The sequence below is a fragment of the Mobula hypostoma genome, chromosome 8, assembly GCF_963921235.1.
Source record: "Mobula hypostoma chromosome 8, sMobHyp1.1, whole genome shotgun sequence".
Taxonomy (NCBI): domain Eukaryota; kingdom Metazoa; phylum Chordata; class Chondrichthyes; order Myliobatiformes; family Myliobatidae; genus Mobula; species Mobula hypostoma.
The window spans coordinates 113,327,585-113,350,402 of NC_086104.1; the positions used below are offsets into that span (position 1 = coordinate 113,327,585).

At 49.4% G+C, this 22,818-nt stretch overlaps 1 protein-coding gene across 1 annotated transcript in view; it reads right to left on the minus strand.

Moving 5' to 3' along the window:
• Window positions 1-236: 236 nt before the first annotated feature.
• The window catches only part of LOC134351183 (5-hydroxytryptamine receptor 1D), a 118,016-nt gene continuing 95,434 nt past the window's right edge, over window positions 237-22,818 (minus strand). Inside the window, exon 3 of the mRNA XM_063057293.1 lies at window positions 237-1,595. Within this exon, the coding sequence (XP_062913363.1) occupies window positions 237-1,595 (1,359 nt within the window). The remainder of the gene's footprint in view (window positions 1,596-22,818) is intronic.

The following is a 22,818-nucleotide window of genomic DNA, read 5'->3' on the forward strand; positions in this document are numbered from 1 at the left end:
TTAGCCCGATATGTTGACTGTCCATTTCCTTCTGTAGATACTGCCCAACTGGCTGAGTTCCCCCAGTACTTTTTGTGCGTTGATGCAGGTCTTCAGCATATGCAGACTCTCTCCTGCCTCTTTTGTGCAGCTTCTGCTTCGACGAGCAGTAGGTGAGCCAAAACTCATTGTTTTGGCACTTTCATGGAGCTGAAAATACCCCATCTGTGGCACCCAAAGTAACACACGCAGCAAAGTTAGAGGTCGACTGCATCATTTTCCACTTTAACGATGATGTTTCCGAATACGTAAGTGGAGGACTGCTTCTCGCCGAAAGTCTGAGAGGGCAGAACCATGTGGTCAGCCTCTGGGGGAAGTGGAGGGACCTTCAGGTAGTGTTTGGGCAAAGGCTCACCCTGCTGTTCGTCACTGCACTCCAGTGCCCTGCCACAGGGCATGAAGACCAGCGAGGCAGCAGAGGCCGCCGGGCCGGACACAAGCAGCTCTTCTAAGGGCTGGTCGGCTGCGCTGTGGGGCAGCGAGCTGATGGAGAAGACGGAACAGGAATGGGCCTGGAGCCCTGGCTGTTGGGGACTCAGCCGGCTGACGCCGCTCACGTTGGAGCTGCTTCTGGCTGGGCCGCCCGGCGGCTTGACGTGCCGCAAGAAGCCGGCGAGTCCGGCTCCACCGCCACTGGTTGCCGCTGCCCTCCCACCCTCCTCCCGCTGCGGCCTCTGCCCGAAGCCCACCTTGGCCTCCAGCCGCCGCTGCCAGTGGTGCAGCGCCTTGCGGAACCGTTTGCTGAGGAGCGCATACAACAGCGGGTTGATGTCCGAGTTGAGCAGGGCCAGCCAGTGGGCTGCTGTCACCAAGCCGGACGGTACACTAGAGACCCGCCGGCCACCCGCCACCGCCGCCTCGACTGCCTGCACCAGCCCTACCACCTCGTAGGGCATCCAGCAGCAGAAGAAGGCGAAGATGACCAGGAAGAGGCGGAAAGTGCCGCGGTGCTCGCGGCCCGGGCAGCCGCCACCACCAGCATATTTGCAGAAGATGTCTGGCGCGCATCTCTGCAAACCGGGGTGACGGCAGCCATGCTGCACTTCTCCGCAACCGTGCTGGGTCACGATGGGGGAGTTGAGGCTGGAGATGAGGTGAGAGAAGGTGGGCATATTGGAAGTGGGGCCTCGATCTTCAGCTGGCACCAGTGACCGCTGCTGCAGCCGGTTCTCGATGTCATGGATACGCTTGGCATGGCCCCGAGCCACCCGCACAATGCGTGCGTAGCAGAAGATCATGACAGCGGCCGGCAGCAGGAAGGAGATGATGGCCATGAAGCCCGCGTAACTCAGACTGTTGCCCCATGCCACCGAGCAGCTGTGGATGGCTGGCGAGTAACCGAAGTGACCCCAGCCCAGCAGTGGAGGGCAGCTGCTGAGCGCTGACTGCAGCCAGATCCACACCACCGTAGCGGCCGTGCGGCGCACAGTACTCTGCGAGTTGTACTGCAGGCAGTCGATGATGGCATGGTAGCGGTCCAGGGCAATGGCGGCCAGGGTCAGCACCGATGCCGTACAATACACTGACGAGGTGTAGCCCACGTAGAGGCACAGGTTCTGCAGCCGGACAGAAACAAAACAAGGGGAGAGTGACTGTCACAGCAGTGGAGACACGGACACAGATCACATATGCCGGCACTAGATACACATACATCCACAGGACAATAACCTCTGCTCTGCCCCTACACAGACACACACACACACACACACACAGACACACACACAGACACACACACACACACACGTGCACACACAGATGCACATACACAGACACACTCACACATAGACACAGACACACTCACACACACCAGCACCAGTCAGGCACTCTGACGGGAACATAATCCCCTTTCAACATTCACACAGACCATCAGTGAGATACAGGCAACCACGGGACAATCCCCCAACACTACAGAGGTACAGGACAATACGCTCTGTCTTCCACACACACAGTGACATACACACTGTCAGTGAGATGCAGACACACCAATGGGACTGTCCCCACACACACACTCCATCACTGAGATACAGACATACCAATGGGACTGTCCCCACACACACACCCACCATCAGTGAGATACAGACACACCACTGGGACTGCCGCCACCCACACACTCCATCAGTGAGATCCAGATACAACACTGGGACTATCCCAACACACAAACACCATCAGTGAGACACCGACACACCAATGGGACTATCACCACCCACACACGCATTCACTGAAATACAGACACATCAATGGGACTGTCCCCACCCACACAAACCGTCACTGAGATAAAGACACACGAATGGGACCCTCCCCACCCACACAGTCCGTGAGATACAGACACACCAATGGGACTGTCCCCACACACACAGTCAGTGAGGTACAGGCACACGAATGGGACTATCCCCACCTACACACACCGTCACTGAGATACAGACACACCAATGGGACTGTCCCAACCCACACACACCATCACTGAGATACAGACACACCAATGGAACTGTCACCACCCACACACACAGTCAATGGGATACAGGCACACCAGTGGGACTATCCCCACCCACACACACTGTCATTGAGATACAGACACACCAATGGAACTGTCACCACCCACACACACAGTCAGTGAGATACAGACACCCCAATGTGACTGTCCCCACCCACAAACACCATCACTGAGATACACACACACGAATAGGACTGTCCCCAGCCACACACACCGTCACTCTGATACAAACACACCAACGGGACTATCCCCACCCACACACACTGACACTGAGATACAGATGCACCAATGGGACTATCCCCACCCACACACACTGTCAATGAGAATACAGACAGACCACTGGGACCGTCCCCCCCAGACACACAGATACTGAGATACAGACACTCCAATAGGACTATCCCAATGTACACACACGGTCACTGTGATTCAGACACACCAATGGGACTATCCCCACCAACACACATCCTCAGTGAGACACAAACATATTGACAGGACTATCCACATGTACACACACCCATCACTGAGAATTCAGACACACAAATAGGACTGTCCCCACCCACACACACTGCGAGTGAGACACAGGCACACCCATGGGATTGTCCCCACCCACACACACCATCACTGAGATAACAGACATACCAATTTTGACGGTTCCCAACCATAAACACCATCACAAAGACTACAGACAGACAAATGGGATTGTCCCCACCCAGACACACTATCACTGAGGTACAGACACACCAATGGGACTGTCCCCAGTCAAACACACCGTCACTGAGGTACAGACACACCAATGGGATTCTCCCCACCCACACACTGCCGCTGAGATACAGACACACGAATAGGGCTATCCCCACCCACACACACCATCACTGAGATACAGACACATCAATAGGACTGTCCCCAGTCAAACACACCGTCACTGAGGTACAGACACACCAATGGGATTCTCCCCACCCACACACTGCCGCTGAGATACAGACACACGAATAGGGCTATCCCCACCCACACACACCATCACTGAGATACAGACACACCAATGGGAGTGTCCCCACCCACACAAACCATCACTGGTTACAGACACAGCAATGGGACTGTCCCCACCCACACACACCATCACTGAGATACAGACACACCAATGGGACCATCCCCACACACTCTGTCGCTGTGATTCAGGAACACCAATGGGAGTGTCCCCACCCACACACACCATCACTGAGATACAGACACACCAATGGGACCATCCCCACACACTCTGTCGCTGTGATTCAGGAACACCAATGGGAGTGTCCCCACCCACACACACCATAGTCATAGTCATAGTAGTCATAGTCATACTTTATTGATCCCGGGGGAAATTGGTTTTCGTTACAGTTGGACCATAAATAATTAAATAGTAATAAAACCATAAATAGTTAAATAGTAATATGTTTACCTATGCCAGGAAATAAATCCAGGACCAGCCCATTGGCTCAGGGTGTCTGACCCTCCAAAGGAGGAGTTGTAAAGTTTGATGACCACAGGCAGGAATGATTTCCTATGACGCTCTGTGTTGCATCTCGGTGGAATGTCTCTGGCTGAATGTACTCCTGTGCCCAACTAGTACATTATGTAGAGGATGGGAGACATTGTCCAAGATGGCATGCAACTTGGACAGCATCCTCTTTTCAGACACCACCGACAGAGAGTCCAGTTCCATCCCACAACATCACTGGCCTTACGAATGAGTTTGTTGATTCTGTTGGTGTCTGCTACCCTCAGCCTGCTGCCCCAGCACACAACAGCAAACATGATCGCACTGGCCACCACAGACTCGTAGAACATCCTCAGCATCGTCCGGCAGATGTTAAAGGACCTCAATCTCCTCAGGAAATAGAGACGGCTCTGACCCTTCTTGTAGACAGCCTCAGTGTTCTTTGACCAGTCCAGTTTATTGTCAATTCGTATCCCCAGGTATTTGTAATCCTCCACCATGTCCACACTGACCTCCTGGATAGAAACTATCCCCAGCCACACACACACTGTCAGTGAGAATACAGACAGACCACTGGGACTGCCCCCCCATACACACAGAAACTGAGATACAGACACTCCAATAGGTCTATCCACATACCGTCACTGAGACTATGGACACACAAATGTGACAGGCCCCATTCAGACACACCGTCACTGAGATTACAGACATACAAATGGGACTATCCCCACCCTCCCGCATCGTTAGTGAGATACAGACACAGCAATGGGACTATCCTCACCCACACAAATCATCACTGTGATTCAGGAACACCAATGGGACTATCCCCACCAACAAACACCCTCTGTGAAACATAAACACATCGCCAGGACTATCCACACGTACACACACCGTCACTGAGAATACAGACACACAAATGGGACTGTCCCCACCCACACAATGTGAGTGAGACACAGACACACCCATGGGACTGTCCCCACTCACACACATCATCAGTGAGATAGACACACACCAATGGGACTGTCCCCACCCACACACACCGTCACTAAGATACAGACACAACCATGGGACTATTCCCAACCACATACACCATCACTGAGATACAGACACAGATATGGGACTGTCCCCACCCACACACACCGTCACTAAGATACAGACACAACCATGGGACTATTCCCAACCACATACACCATCACTGAGATACAGACACAGATATGGGACTGTCCCCACCCACACACACCATCAGTGAGAAACAGACACCCCACGAGTACACACAGCGTCACTGAGATACAGACAGACTAATGGGACCATCGCCACCCACAAACACCATCACTGAGCTACAAACCAATGGGACTGTCCGCATGAGCACACACCGTCACTGAGTTTACAGACTCACCAGTGGGACTGTCCCCACCCATACACACCGCCAGTGAGATACAAACACAACAGTGGGACCATCCCCACCCACACACACCATCACTGAGATACAGACACACCAAAGGGAACGTCCCCACGCACATACACCCCCAGTGTGACACAAACACACTGACAGGACTATCCACACGTATACACACTGTCACTGAGAATACAGACACACGAATGGTACTGTCCCCACCCAGACACACTTTCACTGAGATTACAGACACACAAATGGGACTGTCCCCACGCACATACACCATCAGTGAGATACAGATGCACCATAGGGACCGTCCCCAACCACACACAAGATCACTGAGATACAGACACACCAATAGGACTATCCCTACCCACAAATACTGAAAATGAGACATGGACACTCCAGTGGGACTGTTCCCAACCGTCACTGAGATACAAACAGATCAATAGGACTGTTCCCAACCCCACACATACCATCACTGAGATACAGACACACCAATGGGAGTGTCCCCACCCACAAACACTGTCACTGAGATACAGACACACTAATGGAAGAGTCCCCACCCAGAAACACTGTCACTGAGATACAGACACAATAATGGAAGAGTCCCCACCCACAAACACTGTCACTGAGATACAGACACACCAATGGGACCATCCCCACTAACACACTCCGTCACTGTGATTCAGATACACCAATGGGAATATCTGCACCAATACACACCCTCAGTGAGACACAAGCACACCGACAGAACTATCTAAACGTACACACACCGTCACTGAGACTCAGTGCTCAAAGCTTCAGCTATGTGGAGTACTTCGCCATGTCTACAACTTGAGCCTAAGGCTCCGGAGGGTTCCTGTGCTGTGGAAGACGTCCTTCCTCGTCCCTGTGCCGAAGATGCCGCACCCCAGCGGCCTCAATGACTACAGACCGGTGGCATTGACCTCCCACATCATGAAGACCCTGGAAAGACTTGTTCTGGAGCTGCTCCGGCCTATGGTCAGGCCACACTTAGATCCCCTCCAGTTAACCTAGCAGCCCCGACTAGGAGTTGAGGATGCTATCATCTACCTGCTGAACCGTGTCTACGCCCACCTGGACAAGCCATCGAGCACTGTGAGGGTCATATTTTTTGACTTCTCCAGTGCGTTCAACACCATCTGCCCTGCTCTGCTGGGGGAAGAGCTGACAGCGATGCAGGTGGATGCTTTCCTGGTGTCATAGATTCCTGATTACATGACTGGCAGATCACAGTATGTGTGCTTGCAATACTGTGTGTCCGACAGAGTGATTAGCAGCACAGGGGCTCCATAGGGGACTGTCTTGTCTCCCTTTGTCTTCACCATTTACACCTTGGACTTCAACTACTGCACAGAGTCTTGTCATCTTCAGAAATTTTCTGATGACTCTGCCATAGTTGGATGCATCAGCAGGGGAGATGAGGCTGAGTACAGGGCTACGGTAGGAAACTTTGTCACATAGTGTGAGCAGAATTATCTGCAGCTTAATGTGAAAAAGACTAAGGAGCTGGTGGTAGACCTGAGGAGAGCTAAGGTACCCGTGCGCCTGTTTCCATCCTGGTGGTCAGTGTGGACATGGTGGAGGATTACAAGTACCTGGGGATACGAATTGACAATAAACTGGACTGGTCAAAGAATACTGAGGCTGTCTACAAGAAGGGTCAGAGTCGTCTCTATTTCCTGAGGAGACTGAGGTCCTTTAACATCTGCCAGACGATGCTGAGGATGTTCTACGAGTCTGTGGTGGCCAGTGCGATCATGTTTGCTGTTGTGTGCTGGGGCAGCAGGCTGAGGGTAGCAGACACCAACAGAATCGTAAGGTCAGTGATGTTGTGGGGATGGAACTGGACTCTGACGGCGCTGTCTGAAAAGAGGATGCTGTCCTTGTTGCATGCCATCGTGGACAATGCCTCCCATCCACTACATAATGTACTGGTTGGGCACAGGAGTACATTCAGCCGGGGGCTCATTCCACCGAGATGCAACACAGAGCAACATAGGAAGTCATTCCTGCCTGTGGCCATCAAACTTTACAACTTCTCCCTTGGAGGGTCAGACACCCTGAGCCAATAGGCTGGACCTGGATTTATTTCCTGGCATAATTTACAAATTACTATTTAATTATTTATGGTGCAACTGTAACAAAAACCAATTTTCCCCGGGATCAAAAAAGTATGACAATGACTATGACAATGACATACAAATGGGACTGTCCCCACCCAGACACACTTTCACTGAGATTACAGACACACAAATGGGACAGTCCCCACCCACACACACAATCACTGAGATACAGACACACCAATCGGACTATCCCCACCCACACACACCGTCACTGAGATATAGACTCCCCAATGGTACTGTCCCCACCCACACACCGTCACTAACATACAGACACACCAATGGGATTCTCCCCACCCACACTCTGCCACTGAGATATAGACACACCAATAGGACTATCCCCACCCACAAACACTGTCAGTGAGATAAGGACACACCAATGGGACTGTCCCCACCCACGCACATGGTCACTGTGATACAGACACACTAACGGGACTATCTCCACCTACACACACACTCACTGAGATACAGACACACCAATGGGAGTGTCCCTACCCACAAAAACCATCACTGGATACAGACACACAAATGGGACTGTCCCCACCCACAAACACCATCACTGAGATACAGACACAGAAATGGGACTGCCCCGCCCACACACACCATCAGTGAGATACAGACACACCAATGAGACTGACCCCATGTACACACAGCGTCACTGAGATACAGACACACCAATGAGACTGACCCCATGTACACACAGCGTCACTGAGATACAGACACACCAATGGGACTATCCACACCAACACATACCGTCACTGAAATACAGACAAATGGGACCATCACCACCTACAAACACCATCACTGAGAAACAAACCAATGGGACCGTCCGCATGTGCACACATCATCACTGAGTCTACAGCAACACAAATGAGAATGTCCCCACCCAAACACACCATTAGCGAGATTCAGGCACACCAATGGTACTATCTCCACCCACACACACCGTCACTGAAATACAGACACACCAATGGTACTATCTCCACCCACACACCCCGTCACTGAAATACAGACACACCAATGGTACTATCCCCACCCACATACACCGTCACTGAGATACAGACACATCAATAGGATTGTTCCCACTCAAACACACCATCCCTGAGGTTCAAACACACCAATGGGATTCTCTCCACCCACACACTGCCACTGAGATACAGAAAAACCAATAGGACTATCCCCACCCACACATACCATCAGTGAGATTACAGACTGACAAATGGGACTGACCCCACCCACACACGCCGTCAATGAGATATAGACACAATAGTGGGACTGTCCCCACCAACACACACCATCACTGAGATACAGACACATCAAAGGGAATGTCCCCACCCACACACACCCTCAGTGAGACACAAACACACTGACAAGACTATCCACACGTATACACACTGTCACTGAGGCTACAGACACACAAATGGTACTGTCCCCACTGAGACACACTTTCACTGAGATTACAGACACACAAATGGGACTGACCCACCCACACACACCATTAGTGAGATACAAACACACCATAGGGACCGTCCCCAACCACACACAAGATCACTGAAATACAGATATGCCAATAGGACTATCCCTACCCACGAATACTGTCAATGAGACACAGACACTCCAGTGGGACTGTTCCCAACCACATACACACCGTCACAGAGATACAGACAGAAAAATAGGACTGTTCCCAACCCCACACATAGCATCACTGAGATACACACACACCAATGGGAGCGTCCCCACCCACAAACACTGTCACTGAGATACAGACACACCAATGGGAATATCCGCACCAACATACACCCTCAGTGAGACACAAACACACTGACAGAACTATCTACACGTACACACACTGTCACTGAGATACAGACACCCCAATGGTACTGTCTCCACCCACACACCGTCACTAACATATAGATACACCATTGGGATTCTCCCCACCCACACTCTGCCACTGAGATACAGGCACACCACTAGGACTATCCCCACCCACAAACACTGTCAGTGAGATACAGACGTACCAATGGGACTATCCCCACCCACAAACACCGTCACTGAGATACAGACAAACAATGGGATTCTCCCCACCCACAAACACAGTCAGTAAGATACAGACACACTAATGGGACTATCCCCACCAGAACACACCATCACTGAAGTACAGACCCACAAATGGGAGTATCTAAAACCACACACACACAGTCAGTGCGGTACAGACACACCAATAGGACTATCCCAACCCACACACCGGCACTGACATACAGACACACCAGTGTGACTGTCCCACCCACACACATCATCACTGAGATCACAGAATCACCAATGGGACTGTTCCAAACCACATGCACAATCACAGAGATACAGACACAGAAATGGGACTGTCCCCACCCAAACGCACGGTCAGAGAGATACAGACAAACCAATGGGACTATCCCCACTCACACACACCATCACTGAGATACAAACATATGAATAGGACTGTCCCCACTCAAACACACTGTCAGTGAGGTACAGACACACCAATGGGATTCTCTCCACCCAAACACTTCAACTGAGATAGAGACAAAACAATAGGACTATCCCCACCCACACACATCATCAATGAGATTACAGACTCACGAATGGGACTGTCCCCACCCATACACATAGTCAGTGAGATACAGACACAACAATGGGACTGTACCCACCGACACACACCGTCACTGAGATATAGACATACCAATGGAACTGTAACCACCCACACTCTGCCACTGAGATACAGACACACCACCAGGACTATCCTCACCCACACGCACTGTCACTGAGATACAGGCGCCCCAATGGGACGGCCCCACCCACACACATGGACAGTGAGATACAGATACAACAATGGGACCATTCTCACCCACAAACACCATCACTGAGATACAGACACACCAATGGGACTGTCCCCACCCTCAAACATCATCACTGAGATACAGACGCAACAATGGGATCGTCCCCACCTATACACACCGTCAGGAAGACACAGACACACCCATGGGACTGTTCCCACCCACACACACCATCAGTGAGATACACACACACCAATGGGACTCTCCCAACCCACAAACACCGTCACTGAGATACAGAAACACAAATGGGACTGTTCCCACCCAGACACACGGTCACTGAGATGCAGAGTGACCAGTCAGACTGTCCCCACCCACAAACACCGTCACTGAGATACAGACACAGCAATGGGTCCGTCTCCACCCACACACACTGTCAGTGACACACAGACATACCAATGGGACAATCCCCACCAACACACACCGTCACTGAGATACAAACACACTAATGGGACCATCACCACCCACAATCACCATCACTGAGATACAGACATACCAATGGGACTGTCCCCATGTGCACACACCACCACTGAGATTACAGAAACACAAATGGGTATGTCCCCACCCACACACACTGTTATTGAGCTATAGGCACACCAATGGGACTGTCCCCACCTACACACACCGTCACTGAGATACATACACACCATAAGACCATAAGACAAAGGAGCAGAAGTCAGCCATTCGACCCATCGAGTCTGCTCCGTCATTTTATCATGAGCTGATCCATTCTCCCATTTAGTCCTACTCCCCTGCCTTCTCACCATAACCTTTGATGCCCTGGCTACTCAGATACCTATCAATCTCTGCCTTAAATACACCCAATGACTTGGCCTCCACTGCTGCCCGTGGCAACAGATTCCATAGATTCACCACCCTCTGACTAAAAAAATTTCTTTGCTTTTCTGTTCTGAATGGGCGCCCTACAATCCTTAAGTCATGCCCTCTCGTACTAGACTCCCCCATCATGGGAAAGAACTTTGCCACATCCACTCTACCCATGCCTTTCAACATTCAAAATGTTTCTATGAGGTCTCCCCTCATTCTTCTAAATTCCAGGGAATACTGTCCAAGAGCGGACAAACGTTCCTCATATGTTAACCCTATCATTCCCAGAATCATTCTAATGAATCTTCTCTGTACCCTCTCCAACCTCAGCACATCCTTTCTTAAATAAGGACACCAAAACTGCCCACAGTACTCCAAGTGAGTACTCACCAGTGCCATATAGAGCCTCAACATCACAGCCCTGCTCCTATACTCTATTCCTCTAGAAATGAATGCCAACATTGCATTCGCCTTCTTCACTACTGACTCAACCTGGACGTTAACTTTAAGGGTATCCTGTACGAGGACTCTCAAGTACCGTTGCATCTCAGAACTTTGAATTCTTTCTCCATTTAAATAATAGTCTGCCCGTTTATTTTTCCTGCCAAAGTGCATAACCATACACTTTCCAACATTGTACTTCATTTGCCACTTCTTTGCCCATTCTTCCAATCTATCCAAGTCTCTCTGCAGACTCTCCATTTCCTCAGCACTACCGGCCCCTCCACCTATCTTCGTATCGTCAGCAAACGTAGCCACAAAGCCATCTATTCCATAATCCAAATCATTGATGTACAATGTAAAAAGAAGCGGCCCCAACGCTGATCCCTGTGGAACACCACTGGTAACCGGCAGCCAACCAGAATAGGATCCCTTCATTCCCACTCTCTGTTTCCTGCCAATCAGCCAACACTCTATCCACGTATGTAACTTTCTCATAATTCCATGGGCTCTTACCTTGTTAAGTAGCCTCATGTGTGGCACCTTGTCAAAGGCCTTCTGAAAATCCAAATATACAACATCCACTGCATCTCCCTTGTCTAGCCTACTGGTAATTTCCTCAAAAAATTGTAATAGGTTTGTCAGGCAGGATTTTCCTTTCAGGAATCCATGCTGAGTTCTGCCTATCTTGTCATATGCCACCAGGTACTCTGTAACCTCATCCTTGACAATCAACTCCAACAACTTCCCAACCACCGATGTCAAGCTAACAGGTCTATAATTTCCTTTTAGCTTCCTTGCCCCCTTCTTAAATAGCGGAGTGAAATTTGCAATCTCCCAGTCCTCTGGAACCATGCCAGAATCTATCGACTTTTGAAAGATCATCGCTAATGCCTCCGCAAACTCCACAGCTGCTTCCTTCAGAACACGCGGGTGCATTCCATCTGGTCCAGGAGATTTATCTACCTTTAGACTATTCAGCTTCTGAGTACTTTCTCTGTCGTAATTGTGACAGCGCGCACTTCTCTTCCCTGCCACCCTTGAGTGTCCAGTATACTGCTGATGTCTTCCTCAGTGAAGACTGATGCAAAATACTCGTTCAGTTCCTCTGCCATCTCCTTATCTCCCATTACAATTTCTCCAGCATCATTTTCTATCGGTCCTATATCTACTCTCACCTGCCTTTTACTCTTTATATACTTGAAAAAGCTTTTAGTATCCTCTTTGATATTATTTGCTAGCTTCCTTTCATGGTTAATCTTTTCCCTCTTAATGACCTGCTTGGTTTCCTTTTGTAAGGTTTTAAAAACTTCCCAATCCTCTGTCTTCCCACTAATTTTTACTTCCTTGTATGCCCTCTCCCTTGCTTTAACTTTGGCTTTGACTTCTCTTGTCAACCACGGTTGGATCCTTTTTCCACTCAAAAATTTCTTCTTTTTTGGAATATACCTGTCTTGCACCTTCCTCATTTCTCACATAAACTCCAGCCACTGCTGCTCTGCTGTCTTTCCCGCCAGTGTCCCTTTCCAGTCAACTTTGGCCAGTTCCTCTCTCCTGCCATTGTAATTTCCTTTACTCCACTGACATACCGACACATCAGATTTCGGCTTCTCTTTTTCAAATTTCGCAGTGAACTCAATCATGTTATGATCACTGCCTCCTAAAGGTTCCTTCACCTCAATCTCTCCAATCACCTCCGGTTCATTACACAATACCCAAGCCAGTACAGCCGATCCCCTAGTGGGCTCAACATCAAGCTGTTCTAAAAGGCCATCTCGCAGACATTCTACAAATTCTCTCTCTTGAGATCCAGTGCCTACCTGATTTTCCTAATCCACTCGTATGTTAAAATCCCCCACAATTATCCTATCACTGCCCTTCTGACAAGCCTTTTCTATTTCCAGTTGTAATTTGTAGTCCACTTTCCTGCAGCTGTTTGGAGGCCTATAAATAACTGCCATCAGGGTCCTTTTACCCCTGCTATTTCTTAGCTCAACCCATAAAGATTCTGCACCTTCCGATCCTATATCACCTCTTTCTAATGATTTAATATCATTTCTTACCAATAAAGCCACACCTCCCCCTCTGCCTACCTTCCTATCCTTCCGATACACCGTGTATCTTTGGACATTCAGCTCCCAGAGACATGCATCCTTTAGCCAGGTCTCAGTGATGGCCAAAATATCATACCTGCCAATCTATAACTGTACGACAAGATCATTCACCTTATTCCTTATGCTGCGTGCATTTAAGTACAACACCTTAAGACCAGTAGTTGATACATTTCGCTTTGATTTCACCGCAACTTTATTGCACTGCAACTCATCCCAATGGCTACAAATTTGCCCAATCACCTGCCTGTCTTTCCTGACATCTTTACTGCTCACTATCTTAGATTTATTTCTGTTTTCCCCTTCCTCCGCTCTGTCATTCTCCCATCCCCCTGCCAAATTGGTTTAAACCCTCCCTAACAGCTCTATTCAACTTTCCCACTAGGATATTGGTCCCCTTCGGGTTCAGGTGTAACCTGTCCTTTTGGAACAGGTCATACTTCCCCCAGAAGAGATCCCAATTATCCAAGAATCTGAAGCTCTGCCCCCTACACCAGTCTCCCAGCCATGCATTCATCTGCCTGATCCTACTATTCTTGCCCTCGCTAGCACGTGGCACAGGTAGCAATCCGGAGATTACTACCCTGGAGGTCCTGCTTCTCAGCTTCCTTCCTAAGTCCTGGAAATCTCTCTTCAGGACCTCCTCCTTTGTCCTACCTATGTCATTGGTACCAACATGTACCAAGACAACTGGCTGCTCACCCTCCCCCTTCAGAATATTCAGGACCCAATCCGAAACATCCCGTACCCTGGCACCTGAGAGGCAACACACCATGCGGGTATCTCTATCAGACTCACAGAATCTCCTGTCCGTTCCGCTGACTATGGAATCCCCTATGACGACCGTATTTCTCTTCTTCCCCCCTTCTCTCCTGCACAACAGCGCCAGGCCCAGTGCCAGAGACCCAGTCACCGTGGGGACCTGTCAGGTCATCCCCCTCAACAGCATCGAGAACAAGATATTTGTTGCTGACGGGGACAGCCACAGCTGTGCTCTCCACTATCCGGGCATTTCCCTTCCCTCTCTTGACAGTGACCCAGCTTACTGACCCCTGTAGCCTCGGGATGACTACCACCCTGTAGCTCCTGTCTATCACCTCTTCACTTCAATGGGACTATCCCCACCCGTAAACACCGTCAGTGAGACACAGACACATCAATGGGACTGCCCCCACCCAAACACTGCGTTGCTAAGATACAGACACACCAGTGGGACTGTCCCCACCCACACACAGCGTCACTGACATACAGGCACACCAATGGGACCTCCTCATCTACACACACCGTCACTGAGATACAGACACACCCATGGGACCGTCTGCACCCACACACACCGTCAGTGAGGTACAGACACACCAGTGGGACTATCCCCACCCACACACACTGACAGTGAGACACAGACACACGAATGGGACTGTCCCCACTCAAACACACCGTCACTGAGATACAGACACACCCATGGGACCGTCTGCACCCACACACACCGTCAGTGAGGTACAGACACACCAGTGGGACTATCCCCACCCACACACACTGACAGTGAGACACAGACACACGAATGGGACTGTCCCCACTCAAACACACCGTCACTGAGGTACAGACACACCAATGGGACCGTCTGCACCCACACACATCGTCAGTGACATACAGACACACCAATGGGACTATACCCACTCACACACACACCGACAGTTAGACGCAGACACACCAGTGAGATTCCCCCCACCCATACACAAGATCACTGAGATACAAGCACACCAATAGGACTATCCCCACCCACAAATACTGTCAATGAGACACAGACACTCCAATGGGACTGTTCGCAACCACATACACACCATCACTGAGATACAGACACATCAATTGGACTGTTCCCAACGCCACACACACCATCACTGAGATACAGACACTCCAATGGGACTATCTCCACCCACATACACTGTCACTAAGATTACAGACTCACCAATGGGACTGTTCCAAACCACATGCAATATTACTGAGATACAGACACAGATATAGGACTGTCCCCACCCAAACACACGGTCAGAGAGATACAGACACAGCAATCGGACTATCCCCACCCACACACACCGTCACTGAGATATAGATACCCCAATGGTACTGTCCCCACCCAAACACCGTCACTAACATACAGACATACCAATGGGATTCTCCCCACACACACTCTGCCACTGAGATACAGACAAACTAATAGGACTATCCCCACCCACACAAACCATCACTGAGATACAGCACAGATATGGAACTTCCCCACCCACACACACCATCAGTGAGAAACAGACACACCAATGAGATGGACCCCACGTACACACAACGTCACTGAGATACAGACATAGTAATGGGACCATCACCACCCATAAACACCATCACTGAGATACAAACCAATGTGACTGTCCCCATGTGCACACACCGCCACTGAGATTACAGAAACACAAATGGGTATGTCCCCACCCAAACACACCGTTAGTGAGATACAGACACACCAATGGGACTGTCCCCACCCACACACACCGTCACTGAGAAACAGATACACCATAAGACCATAAGACAACGGAGCAGAAGTCGGCCATTCGACCCATCAAGTCTGCTCCACCATTTTATCATGAGCTGATCCATTCTCCCATTTAGTCCCACTCTCCCGCCTTCTCACCATAACCTTTGATGCCCTGGCTACTCAGATACCTATCAATCTCTGCCTTAAATACACCCAATGACTTGGCCTCCACTGCTGCCCATGGCAACAGATTCCATGGATTCACCACCCTCTGACTAAAAAAATTTCTTCGCATTTCTGTTCTGAATGAGCGCCCTTCAATCCTGAAGTCATGCCCTCTCGTACTAGACTCCCCCATCATGGGAAAGAACTATCTGGGCATTTCCCTTCCCTCTCTTGACAGTGACCCAGTTTTCTGACCCCTATAACCTCAGGATGACTACCTCCCTGTAGCTCCTGTCTATCACCTCTTCACTTCAATGGGACTATCCCCAACCGCAAACACAGTCAGTGAGACACAGACACACCAATGGGACTGTTCCCACCCACACACACCGTCACTGAGGAACAGACACGCCAGTGGGATTATCCCCACACACACACACACACACACACACACACACACCATCACTGAGATACAGACACACAAATGCGACTATCCCCACCTACACACAGTGTCACTGAGATACAGACACATCAGTGGGTCGATTCCCACCCACGCACTCTGTCAGGGATACACAGTGGGACTATCCCCAACAACACACACTGTCACTGAGATACAGAATGACTAATGGGACCATCACCACCCACAAACAACATCACTGAGATACAGACACACCGATGCGACTACCCACCCACACACACCGTTAGTGAGACACAGACACACCATGGGACTATCCCCACCCACACACACCGTCACTGAGATACAGATCCACCAATGGGACCATCTCCACCCACACACCGTCACTGAGATACAGACACACCAGTGGGATTGTTCCAACCCACACACCCCATCACTGAGATACAGGCTCACCAATGGGACTGCCCCACTCACACACACCGTCACTGACATACAGACACACGAATGGGACAATCCCCACCAACATACACCGTCACTGAGATACAAACACACTAATGGGACCATCACTACCCACAAACACCATCACTGAGACAGAGACACACCAATGGGACTGTCCCCATGTGCACACACCACCACTGAGACTACAGAAACACAAATGGGTATGTCCCCACCCAAACACACCATCAGTGAGATACAGACACACGAATGGGACTCTCCCAACCCACAAACACCGTCACTGAGATACAGACACCCCAATGGGACTGTCCCCACCCACACACACCATCACTGAGATACAGACACAGAAATGGGACTGTCCCCAAACACACACACCATCAGTGAGATACAGACACACCAATGGGATGATGATCACCCAAACACACCGTCACTGAAGTACAGCACACCAATGGGAGTATCTTGAACCACACACACCGTAAGGTACATACAGAAACACCAGTGGGACTATCCCCAACCACAAACACCGTCAGCACGATACAGACACACCAATGGTACCGTACCGACCTACACACACGATCACGGAGATACAGACAGACCAATGGGACTATACACACCCACACACAACGTCAGTCAGATACAGACAAACCAATGGGACTGTCCCCACCCACACACACCATCAGTGAGATACACACACACCAATGGGACAGTCCCCTCTCACACACACCATCACTGAATACAGACACACAAATGGGACAGTGCCCACCCACGTACACCATCACTGAGATACAGAGACACCAGTGGAACTGTCCCCCCACCCACAAATACCATCATTGAGATACAGACCAAACAATGGGACTGTCTGCATGTGCGCACAACTCCACTGAGACTACAGATACACAAATGAGAATGTCGCCACCCACACACAATGTTAGTGAGATACAGACACAACAATGGGACTATCCTCACCCACACACACTGCCACTGAGATACAGGCACACCAATGGGACTGTCCCCACCCACAAACGGCATCACTGAGATACAGACGCAACAATGGGATTGTCCTCACCAACACACACCATCAGGGAGACACAGACACACCCATGGGACTGTCCCCACGCACACACACCATCATTGAGATACAGACACAGAAATGGGACTGTCCCCAGCAACAAACACCGTTAGTGAGATACAGACACAACAATGGGACTATCATCACCCAAGCACACCGTCACTGAAGTACAGACACACCAATGGGAGTATCTCGAACCACACGCACCATAAGTGAGATACAGACACACCAATGGGAATATCCCCACCCATGCACAATGCCACTGACAGATGGACACACCAATGGGACCGTCCTGACCCACAGACAGGATCACGGAGATACAAACACACCAATGGGACCATGCCCACCCACACACACCGTTACTGACGTATGGACACACCAATGGGACTGTCCCCACCCACACACACCGTCACTGAGATACAGACACACCAATGGGACTGTCCCCACCAACGCACACCGTCATGGAGATACAGACACACTGATGGGACCATGCCCACCCACACACACCGTTACTGACGTATGGACACACCAATGGGACTGTCCCCACCCAAACACACCATTACTGAGATACAGACACACCAGTGGGACTATCACCACCCACCAACACCGTCAGTGAGACACAGACTCACCAATAGGACTGTCCCCACCCACACACAGCATCACTGAGATACAGACACACGAGTAGGTCGATCCCCACCCACCCACACTGTCAGGGAGACACAGGCACACCAATGGGTCTATCCCCACCCACCAATACTGTCAGTGAGAAATAGACACACCAATGGGACCGTCCACACCCAAACACATTGTCACTATGACTCAGACACACCAATGTGACCATCCTCAACAACACATACAGTCACTGAGATAGAGACAAACCAATGAGACTGTCCCGATGCACACACATAATAACCGAGACTACAGAAACACAACTGGGAATGTCCCCACTCAAAACACAGTTAGTGAGATACAGACACACCAGAGGGACTCTCCCCACCCACACACACTGTCACTGAGAAATAGACACACCAATGGGACTGTCACCACCCACAAACACCATCACTGAGATACAGGAACAGCAATGGGACTGTCATCACCACACAACGCTTCACTGTGATACAGGCACACCAATGAGACTGTCACCACCTACACAAAGCTTCACATGCGCTCTGTGTGTTTGGATAGTAACTGTGTGTGTTTGGATGTGCTGAGTGTGTTTGGATAGTAACTGTGTGTGCTTGGATGTGTGTGTGTGTCTGGATGCTCTGTGTGTGTTTGATGCGCTGTGTGTGCTTGGTTAGTAACTGTGTGTGTTTGGATGCACCGTGTGTGTTTGGACGTGCTGTGTGTGTTTGGATGTGCTGTGTGTGTTTGGATGCACTGTGTGTGTTTGGATGTGCTGTGTGTGTTTGGATGCGCTGTGTGTGTTTGGATGCGCTGTGTGTGATTGAATGCGCTGCGTGTGTTTGGTTAGTAGCAGTGTGTGTTTGGATGCGCTGTGAGCGTTTGGATGCGCTGTGTGTTTGGATAGTAACTGTGTGTGTTTGGATGTGCTGTGTGTGTTTGGATAGTAGCTGTATGTGTTTGGATGTGCTGTGGGTGTTGGACGTGCTGTGTGTGTTTGTATGCACCGTGTGTGTTTGGATGTGCTGTGTGTGTTTGTATGCACTGTGTGTGTTTGGACACGCTGTGTGTGTTTGGATAGTAACTGTGTATGTTTGGACACACTGTGTGTGTTTGGATGTGCTGTGTGTGTTTGGATGCACTGTGTGTGTTTGGATAGTAACTGTGTGTGTTTGGATAGTAGCTGTATGTGTTTGGATGTGCTGTGTGTGTTTGGACACGCTGTGTGTGTTTGGATAGTAACTGTGTATGTTTGGACACACTGTGTGTGTTTGGATGCGCTGTGTGTGTTTGGATGCACTGTATGCGTTTGCATAGTAATTGTGTGTGTTTGGAGCGCTGTGTGTGTTTGGATAGCAACTGTGAGTGTTTGGATGCACTGTGTGTGTTTGGATGTGCTGTGTGTGTTTGGATGCACTGTGTGTGTTTGGATAGTAACTGTGTGTGTTTGGATAGTAGCTGTATGTGTTTGGATGTGTTGTGGGTGTTTGGACGTGCTGTGTGTGTTTGTATGCACCGTGTGTGTTTGGATGTGCTGTGTGTGTTTGTATGCACTGTGTGTGTTTGGACACGCTGTGTGTGTTTGGATAGTAACTGTGTATGTTTGGACACACTGTGTGTGTTTGGATGCACTGTATGCGTTTGCATAGTAATTGTGTGTGTTTGGAGCGCTGTGTGTGTTTGGATAGCAACTGTGAGTGTTTGGATGCACTGTGTGTGTTTGGATGTGCTGTGTGTGTTTGGATGCACTGTGTGTGTTTGGATAGTAACTGTGTGTGTTTGGATAGTAACTGTGTGTGTTTGGATGCACTGTGTGTTTGGATAGTAACTTTGGGTGTTCGGATGAGCTGTGTGTGTTTGGATAGTAATTGTGTGTATTTGGATGCGCTGTGTGTGTTTAGATAGTAACTGTCTGTGTTTCGATGTGTTGTGTGTGTTTGGATAGAAACTGTATCTGTTTGGATGTGCTGTGTGTGTTTGTATGCACCGTGTGTGTTTGGACGTGCTGTGTGACTTTGGATGAACTGTGTGTGTTTGGATAGTAACTGTGTGTGTTTGGATGTGCTATGTGTGTTTGGACACACTGTGTGTGTTTAGATAGTAACTGTGTATGTTTGGACACATTGTGTATGTTTGGACATACTGTGTGTGTTTGGATGCGCTGTGTGTGTTTGGAGGCACTCTGGGTGTTTGGATGCACTCTGTGTGTTTGGATAGTAACTGTGTGTGTTTGGATGCGCTGTGTTGGATTAGCTGCGCTGTGTGTGTTTGGATAGCAACTGCGTGTGTTTGGATAGTAACTGTGTGTGTTTGGATAGTAACTGTGTGTGTTTGGATGCACTGTGTGTGTTTGTATGTGCAGTGTGTGTTTAGATTGTAACTGTGTATGTTTGGATGTGCTGTGTGTGTTTGGATGTGCTGTGTGTGTTTGGATGCGCTGAGTGTGTTTGGATAGTAACTGTGTGTGTTTGGATGTGCTATGTGTGTTTGGACACACTGTAACTGTGTATGTTTGGAGGCGCAGTGTGTTTGGATAGTAACTGTGTGTGTTTGGATGCACTGTGTGTGTTTGGATGTGCAGTGTGTGTTTGGATAGTAACAGAGTGTGTTCATATGTGCTGTGTGGTTGGATGTGCTGTGTGTGTTTGTATGCACCATGTGTGTTTGGATGTGCTGCGTGTGTTTGGATGTGCTGCGTGTGTCTGGATGTGGTATGTGTGTTTGGACTCACTGTAACTGTCTATGTTTGGATGCGCAGTGTGTTTGGATAGTAACTGTGTGTGTTTGGATAGTAATTGTCTGTATTTGGATTTGCTGTGTGTGTTTGGATGAGCTGTGTGTGTTTGGACACGCTGTTTGTGATTGGTTGTGCTGTGTGTGTTCGGATGCGCTGTGTGTGTTTGGTTAGCAACTGTGTGTGTTTGGAGGCGCTGTGGGTGTTTGGATGTGCTGTGTGTGTTTGGATGCACTGTGTGTGTTTGGATAGTAACTCTGAGTGTTTGTACAGTAACTGTGTGTGTTTGGATGTTCTCTGTGTGTTTGGATAGTAACTGTGTGTGTCTGGATGCGCTGTGTGTGCTTAGCTGCCCTGTGTGTGTTTGGATAGTAACTGTCTGTGTATGGATTTGCTGTGTATGTTTGGATGTGCTGTGTGTGTTTGGACACGCTGTTTGTGATTGGATGCGCTGTGTGTGTTTGGTTAGTAACTGTGTGTTTGGACAGTAACTGTGTGTGTTTGGATGCGCTGTGTGTGTTTGGATGCACTATGTGTGTTTGGATAGTAACTGTGTGTGTCTGGATGCGCTGTGTGTGCTTAGCTGCCCTGTGTGTGTTTGGATAGTAACTGTCTGTGTATGGATTTGCTGTGTATGTTTGGATGTGCTGTGTGTGTTTGGACACGCTGTTTGTGATTGGATGTGCTGTGTGTGTTTGGATAGTAGCTGTGTGTGTTTAATGTGCTGTTTGTGTTTGGATGTGCTATGTGTGTTTGGACACACTGTTTGTGTTTGGATAGTGACTGTGTGTGTTGGATAGTAACTGTGTGTTTTTGGAAGAGCTGTGTGTGTTTGGATGTGCTATGTGTGTTTGGCACACTGTGTGTGTTTGGACAGTAACTGTGTGTGTTTGGACACACTGTACATGTTTGGATGCACTGTGTGTTTTTGAATAGTAACTGTGTGTGTTTGGATGCGCTGTGTGTGTTTGGATAGTTACTCTGTGTGTTTGGATGTGCTGTGTTTGTTTGGATAGTAGCTGTGTGTGTTTGGATGTGCTATGTGTGTT